At 46.5% G+C, this 20,695-nt stretch overlaps 1 protein-coding gene and 1 long non-coding RNA gene across 3 annotated transcripts in view; both read left to right on the top strand.

The window, feature by feature from the left end:
- The window catches only part of si:dkey-100n23.5, a 62,455-nt gene extending 53,530 nt beyond the window's left edge, over positions 1 to 8,925 (top strand). Inside the window, exons 12-14 of one of the 2 annotated variants that reach the window (XR_003777186.2) lie at positions 6,102 to 6,249; positions 7,600 to 7,642; positions 8,658 to 8,781. This is a non-coding gene — a long non-coding RNA (cyclic AMP receptor-like protein A). Of the gene's footprint in view, positions 1 to 6,101; positions 6,250 to 7,599; positions 7,643 to 8,657 lie in introns of both variants that reach the window. The other variant, XR_003777185.2, reaches the window with a different exon arrangement.
- A 3,655-nt stretch (positions 8,926 to 12,580) lies between these two features.
- Positions 12,581 to 15,082, top strand: LOC117592821 (processed variable antigen-like). Its single transcript, XM_034286785.1, has 2 exons — positions 12,581 to 12,596; positions 14,412 to 15,082. Exons 1-2 carry the CDS (start codon positions 12,581 to 12,583, stop codon positions 15,080 to 15,082), a joined length of 687 nt encoding a protein of 228 aa, XP_034142676.1.
- The last annotated feature ends 5,613 nt before the right edge of the window (positions 15,083 to 20,695 follow it).

Below are 20,695 nucleotides of genomic sequence, written 5' to 3'. Positions count from 1 at the left end.
TACAGATGACCTGAACAAGGCCCCCCTCTGCCACACACACCCCCCCCCCGACACACACACACACACACACAAACACACATTCCTCTCTTGCCCTCCACTTGCCCTCTTTACTCCTAAGGCTGTGTGTGGAAGTATGACGAGTGTGTGTGTGTAAGTATGGTGTGTGTGTGTGTGTTTGTTTGTCTAGAGGTGCTGCTGTCCATTTGACTGTTGCATGCAGCAGACTTTTTCAGCTCCACGAATATCAGGCTCCGTGTGTTACTCCTGATCAGCCTGTGATACAGATGTAGCCTGGTGGCCACCTAGACGGGCTGTGATACAGATGTAGCCTGGTGGCCACCTAGACGGGCTGTGATACAGATGTAGCCTGGTGGCCACCTAGACGGGCTGTGATACAGATGTAGCCTGGTGGCCACCTAGACGGGTTGTGATACAGATGTAGCCTGGTGGCCACCTAGACAGGCTGTGATACAGATGTAGCCTGGTGGCCACCTAGACGGGTTGTGATACAGATGTAGCCTGGTGGCCACCTAGACGGGCTGTGATACAGATGTAGCCTGGTGGCCACCTAGACAGGCTGTGATACAGATGTAGCCTGGTGGCCACCTAGACGGGCTGTGATACAGATGTAGCCTGGTGGCCACCTAGACGGGCTGTGATACAGATGTAGCCTGGTGGCCACCTAGACGGGTTGTGATACAGATGTAGCCTGGTGGCCACCTAGACGGGCTGTGATACAGATGTAGCCTGGTGGCCACCTAGACGGGCTGTGATACAGATGTAGCCTGGTGGCCACCTAGACGGGCTGTGATACAGATGTAGCCTGGTGGCCACCTAGACGGGCTGTGATACAGATGTAGCCTGGTGGCCACCTAGACGGGCTGTGATACAGATGTAGCCTGGTGGCCACCTAGACGGGTTGTGATACAGATGTAGCCTGGTGGCCACCTAGACGGGCTGTGATACAGATGTAGCCTGGTGGCCACCTAGACGGGTTGTGATACAGATGTAGCCTGGTGGCCACCTAGACGGGCTGTGATACAGATGTAGCCTGGTGGCCACCTAGACGGGCTGTGATACAGATGTAGCCTGGTGGCCACCTAGACGGGCTGTGATACAGATGTAGCCTGGTGGCCACCTAGACGGGCTGTGATACAGATGTAGCCTGGTGGCCACCTAGACGGGCTGTGATACAGATGTAGCCTGGTGGCCACCTAGACGGGCTGTGATACAGATGTAGCCTGGTGGCCACCTAGACGGGCTGTGATACAGATGTAGCCTGGTGGCCACCTAGACGGGTTGTGATACAGATGTAGCCTGGTGGCCACCTAGACGGGTTGTGATACAGATGTAGCCTGGTGGCCACCTAGACGGGCTGTGATACAGATGTAGCCTGGTGTAAACCCCTGGGCACTATCACTATGCCCTGTCACACAGGGTGACAAAAGCTAGTGTATCAGCGTGGACATTTTTGCTAAGGATCTGAACAGTGGAAAATTAAGTAACAAAACTTATAAATGGAACGTAGATATGTCTGAACATTTTATATAATGATATGTGCCCTTGAGAAACGTTTTTAGTAAAGTTTTTGAGCAGCTGATGCAAGAGAAAATTGATAGGACTGACGTTACAATGACAGGAGCAGCATCGCAGCTTATAGCAAAAAGTGATTACAGTTATGATCCAGGTGCAAAAGCAGCAAGCAGTGAGGCTTTCTAACTGCAGGTAGGTTTTGTTGTTGTCTAATAACAAACTTCTATTATGGCACGTGAAACGTGCGTACATTTTTGGGAGAATATTATTAAATATTTGTATTATCTGCCTATCTTTTAGTTGGGAAATCAGGTAGCAAGATTTTTGTGATGGTGGTGGTGGTGGTAGGGGGGGCCTCCGCGGCAAAGGTTTGCACCAATGGGAGAGACAGCTAAGCTCCGCCACTGGCCTACCATGAATAGTTTGTACAACCATATCAAATATAAACAAACGGTCCAGGAAAAACAACAATTTCAAATTAAGTGTCTTTGGATTACTGAACTACGGCAAGCTGATCTGATTTTTATTTTCAAAAATGTTCAGGGGCGAGTCGCGTGCGCATTTGTGGTACGTTTAGTGCAGCAGCTAAAAACACCTGCTTGGATGGTTCTGAGGTCGCAGCGATGCAAATGTATTGCCGGGGAATCTTCATTTAGGCGACCTTACATCAGTCTGGTGGGTTTCCATCCAGCGGTGGTAGAATATTCCACAGAAAGTTACTTATCCCAGTAGCACCTTTCTATGCTCCCGGTGACTGTACCTCGTAATGGAATGCTACATCCCAGTTCCACCTAATTCATTAACCGCAAATAACAATTTATTGGCATCATATCTTTCTCTATGACCTGGCAAATCTCTTGTGTTATCCTCTGCCCGGTGTTGATTACAGTTATTTCTACCGATGTTTGTTTGTCAAGTAATAGGTCATTGGCGTTGTTGTTGTGTTATTTCAACACAGTATTTGCAAGTGAACATGATAATCTTTTTTAATCAAAGTGATCACAAGCTACATATATTTTTGATCGCTTAATCTTTCATTGGATTATACCGCGGTAGATTATTCAGAGGGTTCCTCGCCCAACTAGTTACATAGCGTTCTCAAATAATACTAAACTGAAATTGCCTACGTCGATGCACACTTTTAGTAAGAAAATATGAGCGGAGAAATGGATGAGAGCTGTGCAGTCAAAACAGGACTTGCTTGTATTATCACAACTGTCTCCGCCAAGTGTGTCTGGTGACAGTCGCGATAATGCAAGCATTCCTTTTCTATCACATCTGGACAAAACGTGTGTCTCTATTTGGAAATCTTTAGTTTTGGCGATGTGAACGTATTTTGCAATGCCAATAAAGCCCCTTTTGAATCAGGAAGTGTAGAGAGGGAGGGTGTCCCCCTGCTGTGAGACTGCCATCACCCACCCCCTGCTTTCTCTGTGTGGCTCTGACTCTATCATCCCCTGCTTTCTCTGTGTGGCTCTATCTTTCTGTCATCCCCTGCTTTCTCTGTGTGGCTCTATCTCTCTGTCATCCCCTGCTTTCTCTGTGTGGCTCTATCTGTCATCCCGTTTTCTTAGCGTTGCTCTATCTCTCTGTCATCCCCTGCTTTCTCTGTGTGGCTCTATCTGTCATCCCGTTTTCTTAGCGTTGCTCTATCTCTCTGTCATGCTTCGCATTCTCTCTCCATTGTTCTCCTTCTGCCTCACTTACATTTCTTCTTGAGGGTTTATTGGCATTGGAAGCATTTGCCAAAACAAGTGGAAAATTAAAAAGCTATAATAATTAACAAAAGTGAACACAAAAATAAAATGAACAAATCTGCAGTTGAAGTACACATTACATGTGTTTTAAAAAGGATGATGGTATTTTGAATGTTATATCATAGGCTGTAATATATCATATGTACATTTATGTGAAAATAATTACGAAGGACAATTAAAAATGTATTTAGACACTAATATTGATGTTCACAATGTTAGTTGTGTTCCACTGGTTGTCATTTCCTCATGGCAACAGGTCACAAATCGTGCTGCTGTGATTGGACATTGCTGTGTTTAATGAAACACAGCCATGGGGAGTTTCTCAATGATTGATTTAATTTAGAAATATTTGTGGGTCTGTCTGATCAGAGAACAATGTGTGTCTGTGATGTGATTGGATATTTGGCAGGAGGTCAGGAAGTCCAACTCTGTTTCCACCTCATTTTGTGGGCAGTGTGTCTTCTCGTTCAGCCAGGTCATGGTCACTGAGTCTGTACACAGCCAGGTCATGGTCACTGAGTCTGTACACAGCCAGGTCATGGTCACTGAGTCTGTACACAGCCAGGTCATGGTCACTGAGTCTGTACACAGCCAGGTCATGGTCACTGAGTCTGTACGCAGCCAGGTCATGGTCACTGAGTCTGTACGCAGCCAGGTCATGGTCACTGAGTCTGTACGCAGCCAGGTCATGGTCACTGAGTCTGTATGCAGCCAGGTCATGGTCACTGAGTCTGTACGCAGCCAGGTCATGGTCACTGAGTCTGTACGCAGCCAGGTCATGGTCACTGAGTCTGTACACAGCCAGGTCATGGTCACTGAGTCTGTACACAGCCAGGTCATGGTCACTGAGTCTGTACACAGCCAGGTCATGGTCACTGAGTCTGTACGCAGCCAGGTCATGGTCACTGAGTCTGTACACAGCCAGGTCATGGTCACTGAGTCTGTACACAGCCAGGTCATGGTCACTGAGTCTGTACACAGCCAGGTCATGGTCACTGAGTCTGTACGCAGCCAGGTCATGGTCACTGAGTCTGTACACAGCCAAGGTCTGTCTTCATTTTGGGTCCATTACAGTAGTCAGGTATTCTGCCACGGGGAACTCCTCTCCCCCCTGAACTCCTCTCCCCCCTGAACTCCTCTCCCCCCTGAACTCCTCTCCTCCCTGAACTCCTCTCCCCCCTGAACTCCTCTCCCCCCGTGAACTCCTCTCCCCCCGTGAACTCCTCTCCCCCCGTGAACTCCTCTCCCCCCGTAAACTCCTCTACCCTGAACTACTCTCTCCTCCTCCCCCCTCCTCCCCCCTGAACTTCTGTCTGTCTCTTTTACTGTGATCTATATGTAACGTTGTTGTCAGCATTCTGCATGTATTCTCAAAAACTCCACCCTTAGCAACAGTGACTAGGTACGATGTCAGTGACAGAATCATTTGGCAACGTTGATAAGAAACGTTCTGATATCCAGGGTGGGTCTTATTCAGGCAGACGCTCCCAACAAATCACAAGGCAAACGTGACACAATTTCCCAATTTTTAACCAAAGTGTTCAGGGTAAAACTAGAAGGGATGCAAAATAGCCACCTTTAAATGTCAAATTAAAATAAGCTCTGTGAACTCCATCTTGCTAGCTACCATTAAGCAGATAAGGTGGTTACATGATTCCTCTGTGCCAGGAGTCCATGATGGAGGGGATGTGTGTGTTCTGAGTCCATGATGGAGGTGATGTGTGTGTTCTATGAGTCCGTGATGCAGGGGATGTGTGTGTTCCATGAGTCCGTGATGCAGGGGATGTGTGTGTTCCATGAGTCCGTGATGCAGGGGATGTGTGTGTTCTATGAGTCCGTGATCGAGGGGATGTGTGTGTTCTATGAGTCCGTGATGGAGGGGATGTGTGTGTTCTATGAGTCCGTGATGGAGGGGATGTGTGTGTTCTATGAGTCCGTGATCGAGGGGATGTGTGTGTTCTATGAGTCCGTGATGGAGGGGATGTGTGTGTTCTATGTGTCCGTGATGGAGGGGATGTGTGTTTTCTATGAGTCCGTGATGGAGGGGATGTGTGTGTTCTATGTGTCCGTGATACAGGGGATGTGTGTGTTCTATGAGTCCGTGATGCAGGTGATGCGTGTGTTCTATGAGTCCATGATGGAGGGGATGTGTGTGTTCTATGAGTCCATGATGGAGGTGATGTGTGTGTTCTATGAGTCCGTGATGCAGGGGATGTGTGTGTTCCATGAGTCCGTGATGCAGGGGATGTGTGTGTTCTATGTGTCCGTGATACAGGGGATGTGTGTGTTCTATGAGTCAGTGATGCAGGTGATGCGTGTGTTCTATGAGTCCATGATGGAGGGGATGTGTGTGTTCTATGAGTCCGTGATGGAGGGGATGTGTGTGTTCTATGTGTCCGTGATGGAGGGGATGTGTGTGTTCTATGTGTCCGTGATGGAGGGGATGTGTGTGTTCTATGAGTCCGTGATGGAGGGGATGTGTGTGTTCTATGAGTCCATGATGGAGGGGATGTGTGTGTTCTATGAGTCCGTGATGGAGGGGATGTGTGTGTTTCAGTGGCTAGTAAAAACTCCCTAAGAATGGCAAAATTTAGGAAGAAACCTAGAGAGGACCCAGGCTCAGAGGGGTGATGTGTATGTTCTATGTGGTTTGTTTGGATATTGTACCGCTGACCTCTGTGCATTGTCTACAGTGTGTAAATCTGTTCCTCCTCTCTCTCCTCTGTTCCTCCTCTATCTCCCTCCTCTGTTCCTCCTCTCTCCTCTGTTCCTCCTCTCTCTCCCTCCTCTGTTCCTCCTATTTCTCTCTAGGCTCCATAATGCATTCTACCCCCAGGATCCTCTCTTCTCCCTCACCCTGCTTCACGTCCTCTCCGCCCCTCTTCATGGCCTGGCCAATGCTTTCGTCTTCGGGCTGGACAGAGAAACGTGGAGCCAGCTGAGTCCTACTGGCATACAGGTATAAGAATGAACTCTCTCCCTTTCATTCCCCCACATCCAGGCTCTCCCTCTTCTCCTCTCCCTTCCATTTACACACTGTGTGTTTGTGTGTGTTGTAAAATAATCATGCTGTCCTCTTTCAAGGTGCTTATAAAGTCTGATCTCCCATTTTCACGTCAGTATATCATGTTTTTACAGACGTTAAAGTGTAAGTGAAGTGGAGGAAAACGTCTGTTTGTGAAATGAATGAGAGCAGTAAAGGCCTATTTACACTAACAGGAGTTTTCGGGACAACATTTTAATTTAGATGACATTTAACAAATATGTACATAAACCTATCAGTCTCCCTCTGCCTCCCGGTCTCCCTCTGCCTCCCGGTCTCCCTCTGCCTCCCGGTCTCTCTCTGCCTCCCGGTCTCCCTCTGCCTCCCGGTCTCCTTCTGCCTCCCGGTCTCCCTCTACTTACCGGTCTCCCTCTACCTGCCGGTCTCCCTCTGCCTGCCGGTCTCCCTCTGCCTGCCGGTCTCCCTCTACATACTGTTCTCCCTCTACATACCGGTCTCCCTCTACATACTGTTCTCCCTCTACATACCGGTCTCCCTCTACTTGCCGGTCCCCCTCTACTTACCGGTCCCCCTCTACATACCGGTCCCCCTCTACATACCTTTCTCCCTCTACATACCGGTCTCCCTCTACATACCTTTCTCCCTCTACATACCGGTCTCCCTCTACATACCTTTCTCCCTCTACATACCGGTCTCCCTCTACATACCTTTCTCCCTCTACATACCGGTCTCCCTCTACATACCGGTCTCCCTCTACTTACCGGTCCCCCTCTACATACCTGTCTCCCTCTACATACCTGTCTCCCTCTACTTACCGGTCCCCCTCTACTTACCGGTCCCCCTCTACATACCTGTCTCCCTCTACTTACCGGTCCCCCTCTACTTACCGGTCCCCCTCTACATACCGGTCTCCCTCTACATACCGGTCTCCCTCTACATACCGGTCTGCATCTATCGGCGTGTACCACATAAAACAACCTTGTGTGGAAGAATGTTAGGTTTGGGAAAAAAAATAGTGGGAACTACTGGACCCCATATACAATGTAACACCAGGGTCACACACACAAGGCTTATATGATTAGATCACAAGATGGGGGGGTTAACAAGCACAGGGCTTCTGCTGAAGACGTAGGGGGAGTGGGAGGATGTGACCTTTAACCTAAATGTCAGCAGAGTTGTGGTCTTCTGCGGAGTGTGTGAGTGTGTCAGTATTTGTGAGTGAGAGAGACATGTGTTCTGTGTTTGAGTAACAGGGAGTTGTGTGTGTGTGTGTGTTTGTGTGTGTGTGTTTTTCATGACTAACAGGAGGTTGTTATTCATCATGACATGCGACTCCCACACACATTAGGTGAGATTGGGTGGAGGCCGGTGAATCCGTGACAACATAGAAACATCCTCAACCACAATTTCCCTCTCCCACCCTACTGTCTCGCTCTCACCCTCCTGTCTCGCTCTCAACCTCCTGTCTCGCTCTCACCCTCCTGTCTCGCTCCCACCCTACTGTCTCACTCCCACCCTCCTGTCTCACTCTCTCACCATACTGTCTCCCACCCTACTGTCTCACTCCCACCCTCCTGTCTCACTCTCTCACCATACTGTCTCTCACCCTACTGTCACACTCTCTCACCCTACTGTTTCACTCCCACCCTACTGTCTCACTCCCACCCTCCTGTCTCACTCTCTCACCATACTGTCTCTCACCTTACTGTCTCACTCTCTCACCATACTGTCTCTCACCCTACTGTCTCACTCTCTCACCATACTGTCTCACTCCCACCCTACTGTCTCACTCTCTTACCATACTGTCTCACTCCCACCCTACTGTCTCACTCCCACCCTATTGTCTCACTCCCTCACCCTCCTGTCTCACTCTCTCACCCTCCTGTCTCACTCTCTCACCCTACTGTTTGACTCCCACCTACTGTCTCACTCTCTTACCATACTGTCGCTCTCTCTCACCCTACTGTCTTACTCCCACCCTACTGTCTTACTCCCACCCTACTGTCGCTCTCTGTCATCCTACTCTCTCTCTCTCACCCTACTGTCTCTCTCTTTCACCCTGCTGTCGCTCTCTCTCATCCTACTGTCTCGCTCTCACCGTGCTCTCTCTCTCTCACCTTACTGTCTCTCTTTCCCCCTTCGTATTTCATACTTTTTTGCTTTCCCTCCCTTTAAGCCTCCCCCTCCTCCCCCTCCTGTCCCCGTCTCCCCGTCTCGCACTGTCTGTGATATTGATCTGTTTTCTAACCACGCGTCTCAACTGCCTTTGGCACTACAGTCAGCACACAGCTATGCTCTGCCAAGTGTGTGTGTGTGTGTGTGTGTGTGTGTAACTCTGTGTGTTTCTGTGTGTGTGATTCCAGTTGGCGCTGCGGTCTCGGCTGTGTGACAGGACGCGTATCGGGGAGTACCGTCCTGGGGCGGTGCGATACACACAGGCTGACCTCATCAGTGACGATGACGACGATGACACCAATGTCCTCTTCTTCTCCCCGGACATGACCCTGAAAGACAGGGGACCCTAAGAAAAAGACAGACAGAGGGAGAGAGAGGCACTGAGAGGGATGGAAGGAGAGAGAGAGAGAGACGTAGAGACAAAAATAATAAAAAATGAATAGATTTATATAGATACGGAGGGAGAAAAGGAGCGATGAAGGGGCTTTCTGTGAGCTGGGGGGGTGGGGGGTGGGGGGGACACTGAGCCAGCCAAGCAGATGCCGGAGATGAGCTGTCAGGATCCATTATTAATCCACATCCTTTACTATTTAATATCCTCCAACACACATACATCTGACTTACACTGCATCGAAAACAAGTGAAGCTCTGGAGCTTTGAACAGCCTTCATCCTGATGCTACACATTAGCCTGGGTACAAGGCTTGTTCTGCTTTAGTCCCAGCTAGGCTTGTTCTGCTTTATTCCCAGCTAGGCTTGTTCTGCTTTATTCCCAGCTAGGCTTGTTCTGCTTTATTCCCAGCTAGGCTTGTTCTGCTTTAGTCCCAGCTAAATTTGTTGTGCTTTAGTCCCAGATAGATTTGCTCTGCTTTAGTCCCAGCTAGATTTGCTCTGCTTTAGTCCCAGTTAGACTTGCTCTGTTTTAGTCCAAGCTAGGCTTGCTCTGCTTTAATCCCAGCTAGATTTGCTCTGCTTTGGTCCAAGCTAGGCTTGCTCTGCTTTAGTCCAGGCTAAGGTTGCTCTGCTTTCATGCCAGCTAGGCCTGTTCTGCTTTAGCCCCAGGTAGGGTTGCTCTGCTTTAGCCCCAGCTAGGCCTGTTCTGCTTTAGCCCCAGGTAGGGTTGTTCTGCTTTAGCCCCAGGTAGGGTTGTTCTGCTTTAGCCCCAGCTAGGCCTGTTCTGCTTTAGCCCCAGGTAGGCCTGTTCTGTTTTAGCCCCAGGTAGGGTTGCTCTGCTTTATTCCCAACTAGACTTGCAGAAATCTGGAATCTTTTTATAAATTCCCAGGTTTTCTGAAAATCCTGGTTGGAGGAATTTTCTGATTCCCTGAATTCTGAAACCAGGGGTTCTAAAAATAAATTGAGATGCCCAGAATTGTTCAATCGTAGTCTGAGTTAGACTGCTGAATGAAGAGCCAACACCCCTTAATGGCACCAGGCTAGCATCTGTCCAGCCTTTAGGGGCCTGTTGGCCTTACCCTCCGTTTTCCCATCTGAAAAAACATGATCAGGGAAAGCAAAATGTTCTGGTCTTATTCAGAGAAGACAACAGTTAATACTATTGACGTGTACCCAGGTAAATGTGTTCAGGCTATTAGTTTGTGTTTATTGCGTCTGCTAGCCTTCTGGTTTCTACATCTGTCCACTAATCAAAAGATGACTGAATCCCTGAGCCAACAATCTAAAAAATATGTTGCTCTGTCCCTGAGAGAGACAGTTTACACTGTAAGTCCTTCTGGACGGTAGTGTCTGCTGAAATACTAAAATGTAAAATGTTATTTTTAAGGCTCCTTTTAGTTTGAATGTTGTGTTAGCAGATTCCTCCGCAGTACAATGCTGAGATCAGTGTTTGTGGCTCCTCGATCTCTGGTCAACAGTAAAGCCTCCTTGTTCTATGGTGGAGGAGGGGGTGTCTGTCCCAGGGGTTGCTGGGATATTTAAGAGCAAACTTTTACTTGTGGTATTTAAACATTTAAACTTTATATCATATTTGTTATTTTCTGTGTTACTGATTTTGCTACTCTTGTTGGTTCTTCGTTTTTTGTATTTTTATGTTTACATGTGTTATCTATGTAATACTGTGGTCTGACCAGAGGTTTAACTTTGATATACTGTTATTCTGTATTTATAAAAGAGAATGTACTGTATACATATATATATATGTATATATATATATATATATTTTTGTATTGATGCTTTTGACTGGAATGTGAAAGGTGGTTTTCACATTTTGCTAGAAGCAGATTTGAACACACACTCTTAAAATATGTGAGTGTATACACACACTCACACACATTCCTATGCTGGTTGTTTCTCTCACACTCACTCTTTCAGACAGCCGCCTGTCTCTTTGATCTAGTGGCTGCCGCGGGACAGCCTGTCATCCGCCGTCACCGCCCTGTCATTGGCTGACCATAGACCCAGTGTCATTGGCTGACATCTAGAGCCGCACAGTGATTGGCAGGGTGACAGGACTGAGCATCCGTAAGAGGATGTGGATCGTTCCTGAATCAGCCACGCCCAGCCCACAGCCATGCAGAGCCCACAGCCATGCCCAGCCCACAGCCACGCCCACAGCCACACCCAGCCCACAGCCACGCCGACGGAGAATGATACCACATTTCAATGGGTTCATGCTGGTCTGTGGTCACGTGTGGAGGATGATTATTGCTTCACCTTAAGTTCAACTCTGTTTTTTGTATTTGAAAGCAGATGGGAATTTTTCTGCTGTCCACGAAAATCCAGCTGCTATTGCGAATGCGTTGGAAATTAGGGATACGGAGTGAGTTGATGTCCCAAGGAAAACTTCACCTACACATACTTGTAGGAGGCCCCAAATGACCTACAATCACAGTAGGAGGATGTCTTATTATTACTTATAAACAAACAGGAGGTGTTTGATTCTGCTGTCACTTTGTCTTTTAACTTTGTCAATATATTTGGAGACAGAAAAGTACAACGATGTCTGTGTGAGATAAAAAAATAATTAATATGAATTATTCTACTCCTCCTTGTTTCCATATTTGGTAAACCAGATTTTTTATTAATGAAATGTGTTCCAGAAATGTAAGTACACCTCCCCAACTAGGGAGACGATTGACTTGTTAACTAAACAAAAAAGGCACCAATTCTACCGGTCCCAGGGGAAGAATTATCAGCCACACCGTCACCTCCATCACCACATGCTTCAGCTGGAGACAGTTGAACGCGTGTCTGAGTGGGCGTGTCTGAGTGGGCGTGTCTGAGTGGGCGTGTCTGAGTGGGCGTGTCTGAGTGGGCGTGTCTGAGTGGGCGTGTCTGAGTGGGCGTGTCTGAGTGGGCGTGTCTGAGTGGGCGTGTCTGAGTGGGCGTGTCTGCGCGTGCTGCCACCAAGTCACTTGTAGTAGATCTCGTGAGAGCCTATGTAAAGAGTTAAATAATGCAGCCTGGAAGTGGTGAAATGTGTTCGGAAGAATGCGTGTCATGGTGTGTGTGTCAAAATGGTAGGAGCGAGAAAGTGTGCAGTGGCGTGTTTTAGCTACACACAGGGTTCTAGAAGAGAAACCAGAGTCGTTATTGGACCACTGCCATGACCCAGCGTTGTCGCAAGGTGCCTTTCAGACAGAAAGAGGGAGAACAACCCTGACCCGGGACTGAAGACAAACCTCATATGAAGCTCATGGGAGGAAGGAAGGAAGCATTAACAGGACTCACGAAACCAGCTTCCTTCCAGGCTAGGTGGGAATAGACCCTCTGTCTTGCAGATCATTTCAAAGGGCCTCCATTGACATGGAAAACACAGGTTTATATTGTCAAAGTCAAATAAACATTCAGAAATGAGCAGTACTCATTAGCTCTTCCCTGTCTAATAGGTTAACACACATTTTCTTTGTGGTATAAAATGTAATCCCTTTAGGCATGCTCTCATGGACAAGTGGGTTCTGCGTTAGCCCTAGTCTGCAAAGAACCGCTCCACTAACTGAGAAATAATGAGGCCTTTTTGTGATTCGGTGGGGGGGATTTCCTCATTGGGGACTTCCCATCTTTCTCCCCACTCCTGGTTCATCTACATGTCAGTGAAGCCTGACTGAATGACTGTTTAGATGATTTCTCTCATCCACCTGCTTGGTGTCACCATGGAGGACGGAGGCTGTGGGGCCTACATAAGAGAGAACGTTACCCACCAGAACCCCATTGGACCTGGGACAACCTGAGGGAGGCACGGCCATGCATCTGACCACATAAACACTTACTCCGGCACACAATTTCAGTGTAATTAATAAAGAAGACAACAAATATAATGCCATGTATTAATAAGGCTTGTGATGGCAGAGGGAACTAAGGTGCAGCCTTATTCGTTCAGACATCTGCTCCCCTTAAGTCTTGCTGACCAGCGATTCACAGGCTAATATTTGTCCTGGGTTGTGCGTCCCAGTCCCTACTGCGGATCGCTGTTCAGCACTGTCCATGATAGTTTTGCGTGTGGGTGTGGGCAGGGGCAGTAGGTGTTTTAAGAACATAACAGCTGATGTTTGTCAAGGTGGATGAACCATTTATTACTTGAAAACAGCTTAGCAGTTTGTTAGGTGTTGATTTACACTGAAAATAATAATCAAACCTAAAAAAAAGAAGGTAATGATTCACACTTATATTTTACCAGTAAACCCAAATGTTAATCAATCAATTGGGTTTAACCTGTAGCTTTTTAAGTGTATTTATTAGTGTTGATTCCTTAAGGTTTAATTTGCATATATCCCAACATGCATTTATACATGTAGGTGAGTGACAACCACACATGAGTGTGTTTGTTATTGACAGAGACATAGTTGTTGCACTCACCTATTAACAATCCTGTAGCTTTCACCTAGTTTGTGATTAATTACTTCACACTGTTCACATAATGTAAATACATGGTACTCACAGTGAACATGCGGTTCTAAAAGGCCTGGTTCTAGGCAAAAGTGGTCCACTACTAGGAAAAACCCCAACTAATAGGGGAGAGGAGGCCCAAAAGGCTAGAGCAGTTGGGTTCTAAATATTGCCAACTGGACTCCAGCTCAGAGAGTGGCCAACTAATGTCACGTTATCACCCTCAACACACTGAATGAGTAGTGAACTGCTTAAGAAACTACAGCAACTAAAACAAGCATCTCTGTAAAGGGTGCGATAAATCCAACCGATAAAATGTTGGGTTGGGTTAGGAAAATGACATGTATTAATTATGCAATCAATGTGTGCATGGAGAACAGAAGATATAAAAACATACTTCTTGCAGCAAAGTTTTTTTTATTGTTTTTTTTGAGATTTTGTTACCAAATCTCATTTGGGTCAACCTAAAAAAAACATACATTCAATGAAATTGAAATATTTAGGCTTTACACTCTGCAGGCAACTAGACTTGATCCAAAACAAAAAATATCTAGTTCTACAACTCATTATTTTAAACTAAATGGAGAGAAGCTGCATCCCTGTCTCACCCCCCGGCCCTGAGGGAAGCTGCATCCCTGTCTCACCCCCCGGCCCTGAGAGAAGCTGCATCCCTGTCTCACCCCCCGGCCCTGAGAGAAGCTGCATCCCTGTCTCACCCCCCGGCCCTGAGAGAAGCTGCATCCCTGTCTCACCCCCCGGCCCTGAGAGAAGCTGCATCCCTGTCTCACCCCCCGGCCCTGAGAGAAGCTGCATCCCTGTCTCACCCCCCGGCCCTGAGAGAAGCTGCATCCCTGTCTCACCCCCCGGCCCTGAGAGAAGCTGCATCCCTGTCTCACCCCTCGTCATGAGGCCCGGGCTTCAGGGGCTTCAGCTCCAGTACTTTTGATGGTCCAGTTTTAATTGTTATTTTATGTTGACATTGCAAAATTGCGTGCATGACTTTCTCCTTTATATACAGTGAGGGATGTTTTTACTGTTGGGGCATCGCCAACTAGAGGTAACTCAGCCCTCTCATGTAACCGTCCGAGAACCTGACAGGGGAGACCAGGGGAAACCCATCCAAGAACCTGACAGGGGAGACCAGGAGAGACCCATCTGAGAACCTGACAGGGGAGACCAGGAGAGACCCGTCCGAGAACCTGACAGGGGAGACCAGGAGAGACCCGTCTGAGAACCTGACAGGGGAGACCAGGAGAGACCCGTCCGAGAACCTGACAGGGGAGACCAGGAGAGACCCGTCTGAGAACCTGACAGGGGAGACCAGGAGAGACCCGTCTGAGAACCTGACAGGGGAGACCAGGAGAGACCCGTCTGAGAACCTGACAGGGGAGACCAGGAGAGACCCGTCCGAGAACCTGACAGGGGAGACCAGGAGAGACCCGTCTGAGAACCTGACAGGGGAGACCAGGAGAGACCCGTCTGAGAACCTGACAGGGGAGACCAGGAGAGACCCGTCCGAGAACCTGACAGGGGAGACCAGGAGAGACCCGTCCGAGAACCTGACAGGGGAGACCAGGAGAGACCCGTCTGAGAACCTGACAGGGGAGACCAGGAGAGACCCGTCCGAGAACCTGACAGGGGAGACCAGGAGAGACCCGTCTGAGAACCTGACAGGGGAGACCAGGAGAGACCCGTCTGAGAACCTGACAGGGGAGACCAGGAGAGACCCGTCCGAGAACCTGACAGGGGAGACCCATCTGAGAACCTGACAGGGGAGACCTGAAATGAACTTCCCCAATTCAGGCCCAGCGGACCAGCGGACGGTGGCTATAAAGAGACAAATAGCGATGCTGCTAACACTTTGCAAGATGCTAGTTAACTGCCATTTAGAAACGATCCAGCAACATCTGATGTGTCCACAGGCTTCCCCTGCTAATGTAACCTTCCCCACTGCTGACAGGTAAATGTCAACTGATTTCATTTAACCCTGAAAGATGATACTTTGCAATCATTTATTCATAGAAAAATCTAGAGAAATGCAATTTCATAGTGCAGTAAAAATGAGTACAGCTGTAGCGTCAACAGCTAGCGTTGCCCCTTTACCTGAAATTAATTCATGTAGCCATTTCTTCTAACTGTCTAACAGTCTCTTACATGAATGGGGAGGATTTTTCCCCCACTATTATTTACATTAATGCTTTTTTAAATTTTTATTAAACCTTTATTTAACCAGGTAAGCTGATTGAGAATATATTCTAATTTGCAACAGCGAACTGGCCAAGATAAAGCATAAAACGTGCTGGACAACATAATTACATTAGATACATCAAATATAAACATACAAAATACAATAAAGAGTCTCCATATAAAAAAGATCGAATAAAGAGTCAAAATACTGTTAGTGCAAGATGATATCTAAGTGGTATGGCAATGACAAAATACAAATACAATAGAGTCTATATAGAAAAACTGAATGTAGTAAAGAGTCTATACAGTTTGTGCAAGGTAAATTAATCAAGTATGCAAAGATTGCATAGCAGTTATTGTAGGGGGAATAACACTTGAGTATTTAAGCATACCTGAGTAAATGGAATAGTGCGAAATAGCATAAAACAAATATGACAGCATTGCAGGTAAAATGTGTGCCACTATGCAATGGGGGGAATAACAGAGAAAATAGAGTAAAGGTGTGCAAAACAGTACGTGAATGATAGAAGAGAGTAAACACATAAAGTAATCGGGCAAGAGCTCAGACAGACGTGCTTTGAAGGCAGTGAGGGGAACAAGAGTTTCAAGTTTGAGTTATTTTTGTAAATCGTAGCTTAGGTATAGAGGGGCTTTACCTAGCAAGGACTTCTAAATGAGTTGGTACCAGTGAGTTAAGCGCTGAATATGTAATGAGGGCCAGCCAACTGATGCGTAGAGGTTGCAGTGGTGCGTGTTTTATGGGGCTCCAGTCAACTGTGTTATGTTGAAGCAGTTCGGTAAAGCCCCAAACCTTGATGCCAAGTCTTCCTTTATGGGTCAAATGAGGTTGTTTTGTTCAGGCAGTGTGGAATTTTCAGCAAACATGGCGTCTGGCATTGTGGCCAGAAAACTTTGACTCATATGTCCAGAGCACGTTGTGGTCTTTACCAGGCTTGGAATTTCGTAATTCTAAGGCCATTTGGCCTTCGGTGTCACAAAAATTTTAAGGGCACAAAGGCCACATGCCAGAGCCAAAAGGCCATTGAGTGAAATAAGGGAATTTGGAGCTTACAAAAATACAACTTGAATTGCTGAAAAGAATAAAGCATACATTATTCACCTTTTTAATATCACACTTTGAATAATAGCTAATTATATCTGATTCGGTTTTTCCAGATAAAAAGTTAAATGATCATGTTTTAATACTAGAAATATATTGACAGTTAAGTTATGTTAAGTCTAGCTAGCCAGAAGGCTAACATTACCTCAGTTACCCAAAAGTAAACCGCAAAGTATCTTTTAACATCACAATCACCAGCACTAATGAGTAGGACCTAAATATAGTGACTTATTTGAGTCATTTTTGTTTTCTTTCTCCACAAATGTTACTTCTCGGAGCTCTCAAAAAGCATTGAGGTATATTCTCCCACTCTGAGGTCAGAACTTTCCCCGTTGCTCATGAACGCACCTTTCAAAACAGAGATGCGATTCAGTTAAGCACTAAGTAAGTCAGCTATCTATTTATCTATAACTAGCTAGCTTGCTTACCTGCATGTGTTCTTGTGATTGTTCTCAGTTGCAAACTACAAACATACTTACAAACCAACTGCTGACCATGAGATTTTGACAGGAGCAGGGCCACAAAGGCCATGGTGGCCGTAGGGCATACACTGATTTTCGGGGCATCACGGCCAGAGCGCAGGGCAACGACGTCAGTGGTCATAGAGGCTGGTCTTCACTCAGGTGTTGTCTGGCAACAGTCAGCTGTTTCTTGATATTCTTTTTAAGAGCAGAGGCTTCTACCTTCCTGACATCTGATGTAGGCCAAGTACTGTATGAGTAGTCTCTTTCTGACAGTTGACTCAACACAAAAAGAGGCCTATAGATCCATTGATGTTACCCTGGGGTTCTTAAACACTTCTATGAGGATCTTTCAGATTGCAGTTGTGCTGAATTTGACCCCTGTCCTGTTTGACCCCTGTCCTGTTTGACCCCCGTCCTGTTTGACCCCTGTCCTGTTTGACCCCTGTCCTGTTTGACCCCTATCCTGTTTGACCCCTGTCCTGTTTGACCCTTGTCCTGTATGACCTCTGGCCCGTATGATCCCTGTACATTGCCAGCGGTCTGGAACTTACTCCATTTGTAGATGATCCATCACACATTGAAAGAATGTATTTTTAATTTTATATAGACTCTCTACTGTATTTGTATATTGTCACTTGCACCTTGCACAAACTGTATATTGACTCTTTATTCGATCTGTTTTGTATGTAGACTCTTTATTGTATTTTGTATGTTTATATTTTATGTATCTAATCTAATTATGTTGTCCAGCACGTTTTATGCTTTAGCTTGGCCAGGTCGCCGTTGTAAATTAAAATGTATTCTCAATCGGCTTACCTGGTTCAATAAAGGTTAAATAAAATTTAAATAAATAAAATAATTGTTGGAAATGTTCTTGTAACCCCTCCCAGACTCATGGGTATCAATTATCTTTCTCCTGAGGGCCTCTAGCAATTTTATGTAATGGCCAAGGTAGTTGTGCACCACATTTTTATGCAAAAGGAAATTCCATTTCTGTTTATTTTAATTGTATAAATGGTTTTATAGTTTTGATGTCTTCACTATTATTCTATGATGTGGCAAATTGTGAAAATAAAGAAATACCCTTGAATCAGTAGGTGTGTCCAAACCTTTGACTGGTACTGTATGTCAGTGGTTCCCAAGTTCGGTCCTTGTGTTCCTCAAAAGCACACATTTTTGTTGTAGCCCAGGACAAGCACACCCAATTCAAGTCAATGAGAGCCTGATAATTTGTTGAGAGTTGTTTGACAATCAGCTTTGCTTGTCCAGGGATACAATGAAAATGTGGACTGTTGAGGTACTGGAGGACCAGAGTTCGGAACCACTGTCTTAAATGATCAAGACTAAGACCCAGCTACTGTAATCAGCCCTGGTGGTGTAGCAGGTTGAAAAGCAAGTTACCTACATATACTATATTCTATTTTTGTCTTTAAAAAATAGTTTACTGAAAATAAAATAACTGAATATATTAATTTGCATTGTTACCCTAGTGGTGGGAAAAAATGTCAAACTAAATATTTTGTAATCTTTCAACGGTCTAATATTTCAATCTCTGTCCTAAAAATGCACCAAAATTATGTATTTTGCTGGGGGTTGGGGGGGTGGGGTGGCAAGCCCTGCGTCTTGAAATCCTAGAACACCCCCTGGCAAAGTGGTTCTCTCACTCACACACGCACACACGCTGTTTGTTTATTTTCTGGCAGTGTGAGTGGATGGAGGTGGGTGTTTATTTGTATGGTTAGCCTATGTTTGTCTTGCATCACCAGTTTCTGTAGCGTGTATACGACTTGGCTGTATTAACGGCTGGTCTGGTGTCTGATATAGCCGGTATAGTCAAATATGAACTGTAGAGGACCATTAACTTCACAAAGCCTGTAAAACAAGCTCACATCTCTAAACAAAGACAGACAGACAGACACACACACACAGATACCGTACATGTTTCCCTCGTCTGCTGACCGCCGACACCGCCCCAGTCCGAAGATAACTGCTGCCGCCTCTCCAGCCGCGGGCATTTATCTGCAGCGGTGGAGTCTGAATGGAATGGAGGGGGAGGGGGAGGCATTGAGCCAGCAGTGGGGGACAGAAGGGTGCAGCTCGGTGTTATCCCGTGAATCTCCAGCGCCTTGCCCCTACCAACTTGCGCCGAGTGTCCTCTATTTTCACGTGTTGCTTACAAAACTCAAAGGGTGACATTAGAGATGGCGAGGGGATCAATAAACCCGTACGCTTTGGGACAGACTCGTGACTTCTTTATTTTTCCTGTGGCAACAGGTCACATATTTCTCTGCTGTGTTTGCACAGTGGTGGTCAGATAACATTCCTATTTGCTGTTTTTGTCGATTCTTCCAATGTCAGGCACATAGTTGTTATTGTGTTTTTCATAATTGTTTTGCTGTATCTTTGTTGCTGTCCTGGAGTTGCAGTAATTTCAATTATTGCCATGAAATTGATTGTTTTACATTGTCAAGCAAGTGGGAAAAGAAAACATCGAATTATAATCAACAAATGGAATAAACAATCAGACATTCAAAATCAACATTACACGTAAAGACATATCAAATGTTCTCTCGCGTCCTCACGTCTTCTCTGTCCGTCTGCCACGGCAGTAGCACATGGAGAGAAGGAAGAAAAGAGTAGAGGGGAGGACGCGAAGCGCCAGCGTCCTCTCGGAGATCCGCTGCGCCGAGGTGTTTATGCGTGTTTCTGTGTGTGTGTGTGTGTGTGTGTGTTTATCTGAGGGAGGGAGGAAGGGACGGCTTCGGTGCGCTGGATCAGCCAAGGCGGGGAGAGTGGAGGAATTGGCAGAAGGGGGAGGGGAATGAGGGAGTTTCAGAGTAAGGGGGGGGTTACGAGCGGAACTCGACGGAGGGACGGGGTGGTTGAATGCCAGGCAATTGTTTTGCCTTTTCAAAGGGATCACCGCTAGTTTTTTTTTTTTATTTCTCCCATATATTTTAGATCCTTGATTTTTCCTTTACTATACATTATACTTCTTGTGCCTTTCTTTTTATCTCCCCTCCTTTCTCTCGTGGTATCACCGAGTTGCGTTGGCACTGGGCCAGGCTCGACGCGCGGGTCTGTAATTATCCCCGGTGAGGCCGCGCTAACGCGGCTTGGCGCGCCTGTGGGAAACCGGTTAGCCCGGCACGGTGGCAGGAGGGAGGGAGGGAGGGAGGGAGGGGGTTGTACACGCGATATTGCGCGTGTGTGTTTGAAAAATTACGTGAATGTAAACGGCAATGTGTGTGTGTTTGCCCGTAGGTGGATTCCCGCTGATTAGCCGAGTGAGAGCACAGCGTGGCAGAACACAGCGTGACTGAGAGTGAAATGTCCTTGTTTTAGAGTTGTGTATGTATCATATATATATATATATATATATATATATATATATATATATATATATATATATATATATATATCGGTAAGCGATCCATAACGATCTGCAGGTGTATTGTGCTGATTAGTACCGGCTGCTGCTGTCTGTGCTGCGTGCGAAGAGCTTCCTGCAACCCGAGCCTCCCCTGCGTTCGTGCGTGTACAGTACATACGCGTGTGTGACACTTTTGGTGTGGGAACAGGCATTTCTGTGTGTCAGTGATGACACTGTC

The sequence above is a fragment of the Esox lucius genome, chromosome 16 (genome assembly GCF_011004845.1).
Source record: "Esox lucius isolate fEsoLuc1 chromosome 16, fEsoLuc1.pri, whole genome shotgun sequence".
NCBI lineage: Eukaryota > Metazoa > Chordata > Actinopteri > Esociformes > Esocidae > Esox > Esox lucius.
Note: the sequence above shows the minus strand (reverse complement) of the source record. Positions and strands in the feature narration are given on the sequence as shown.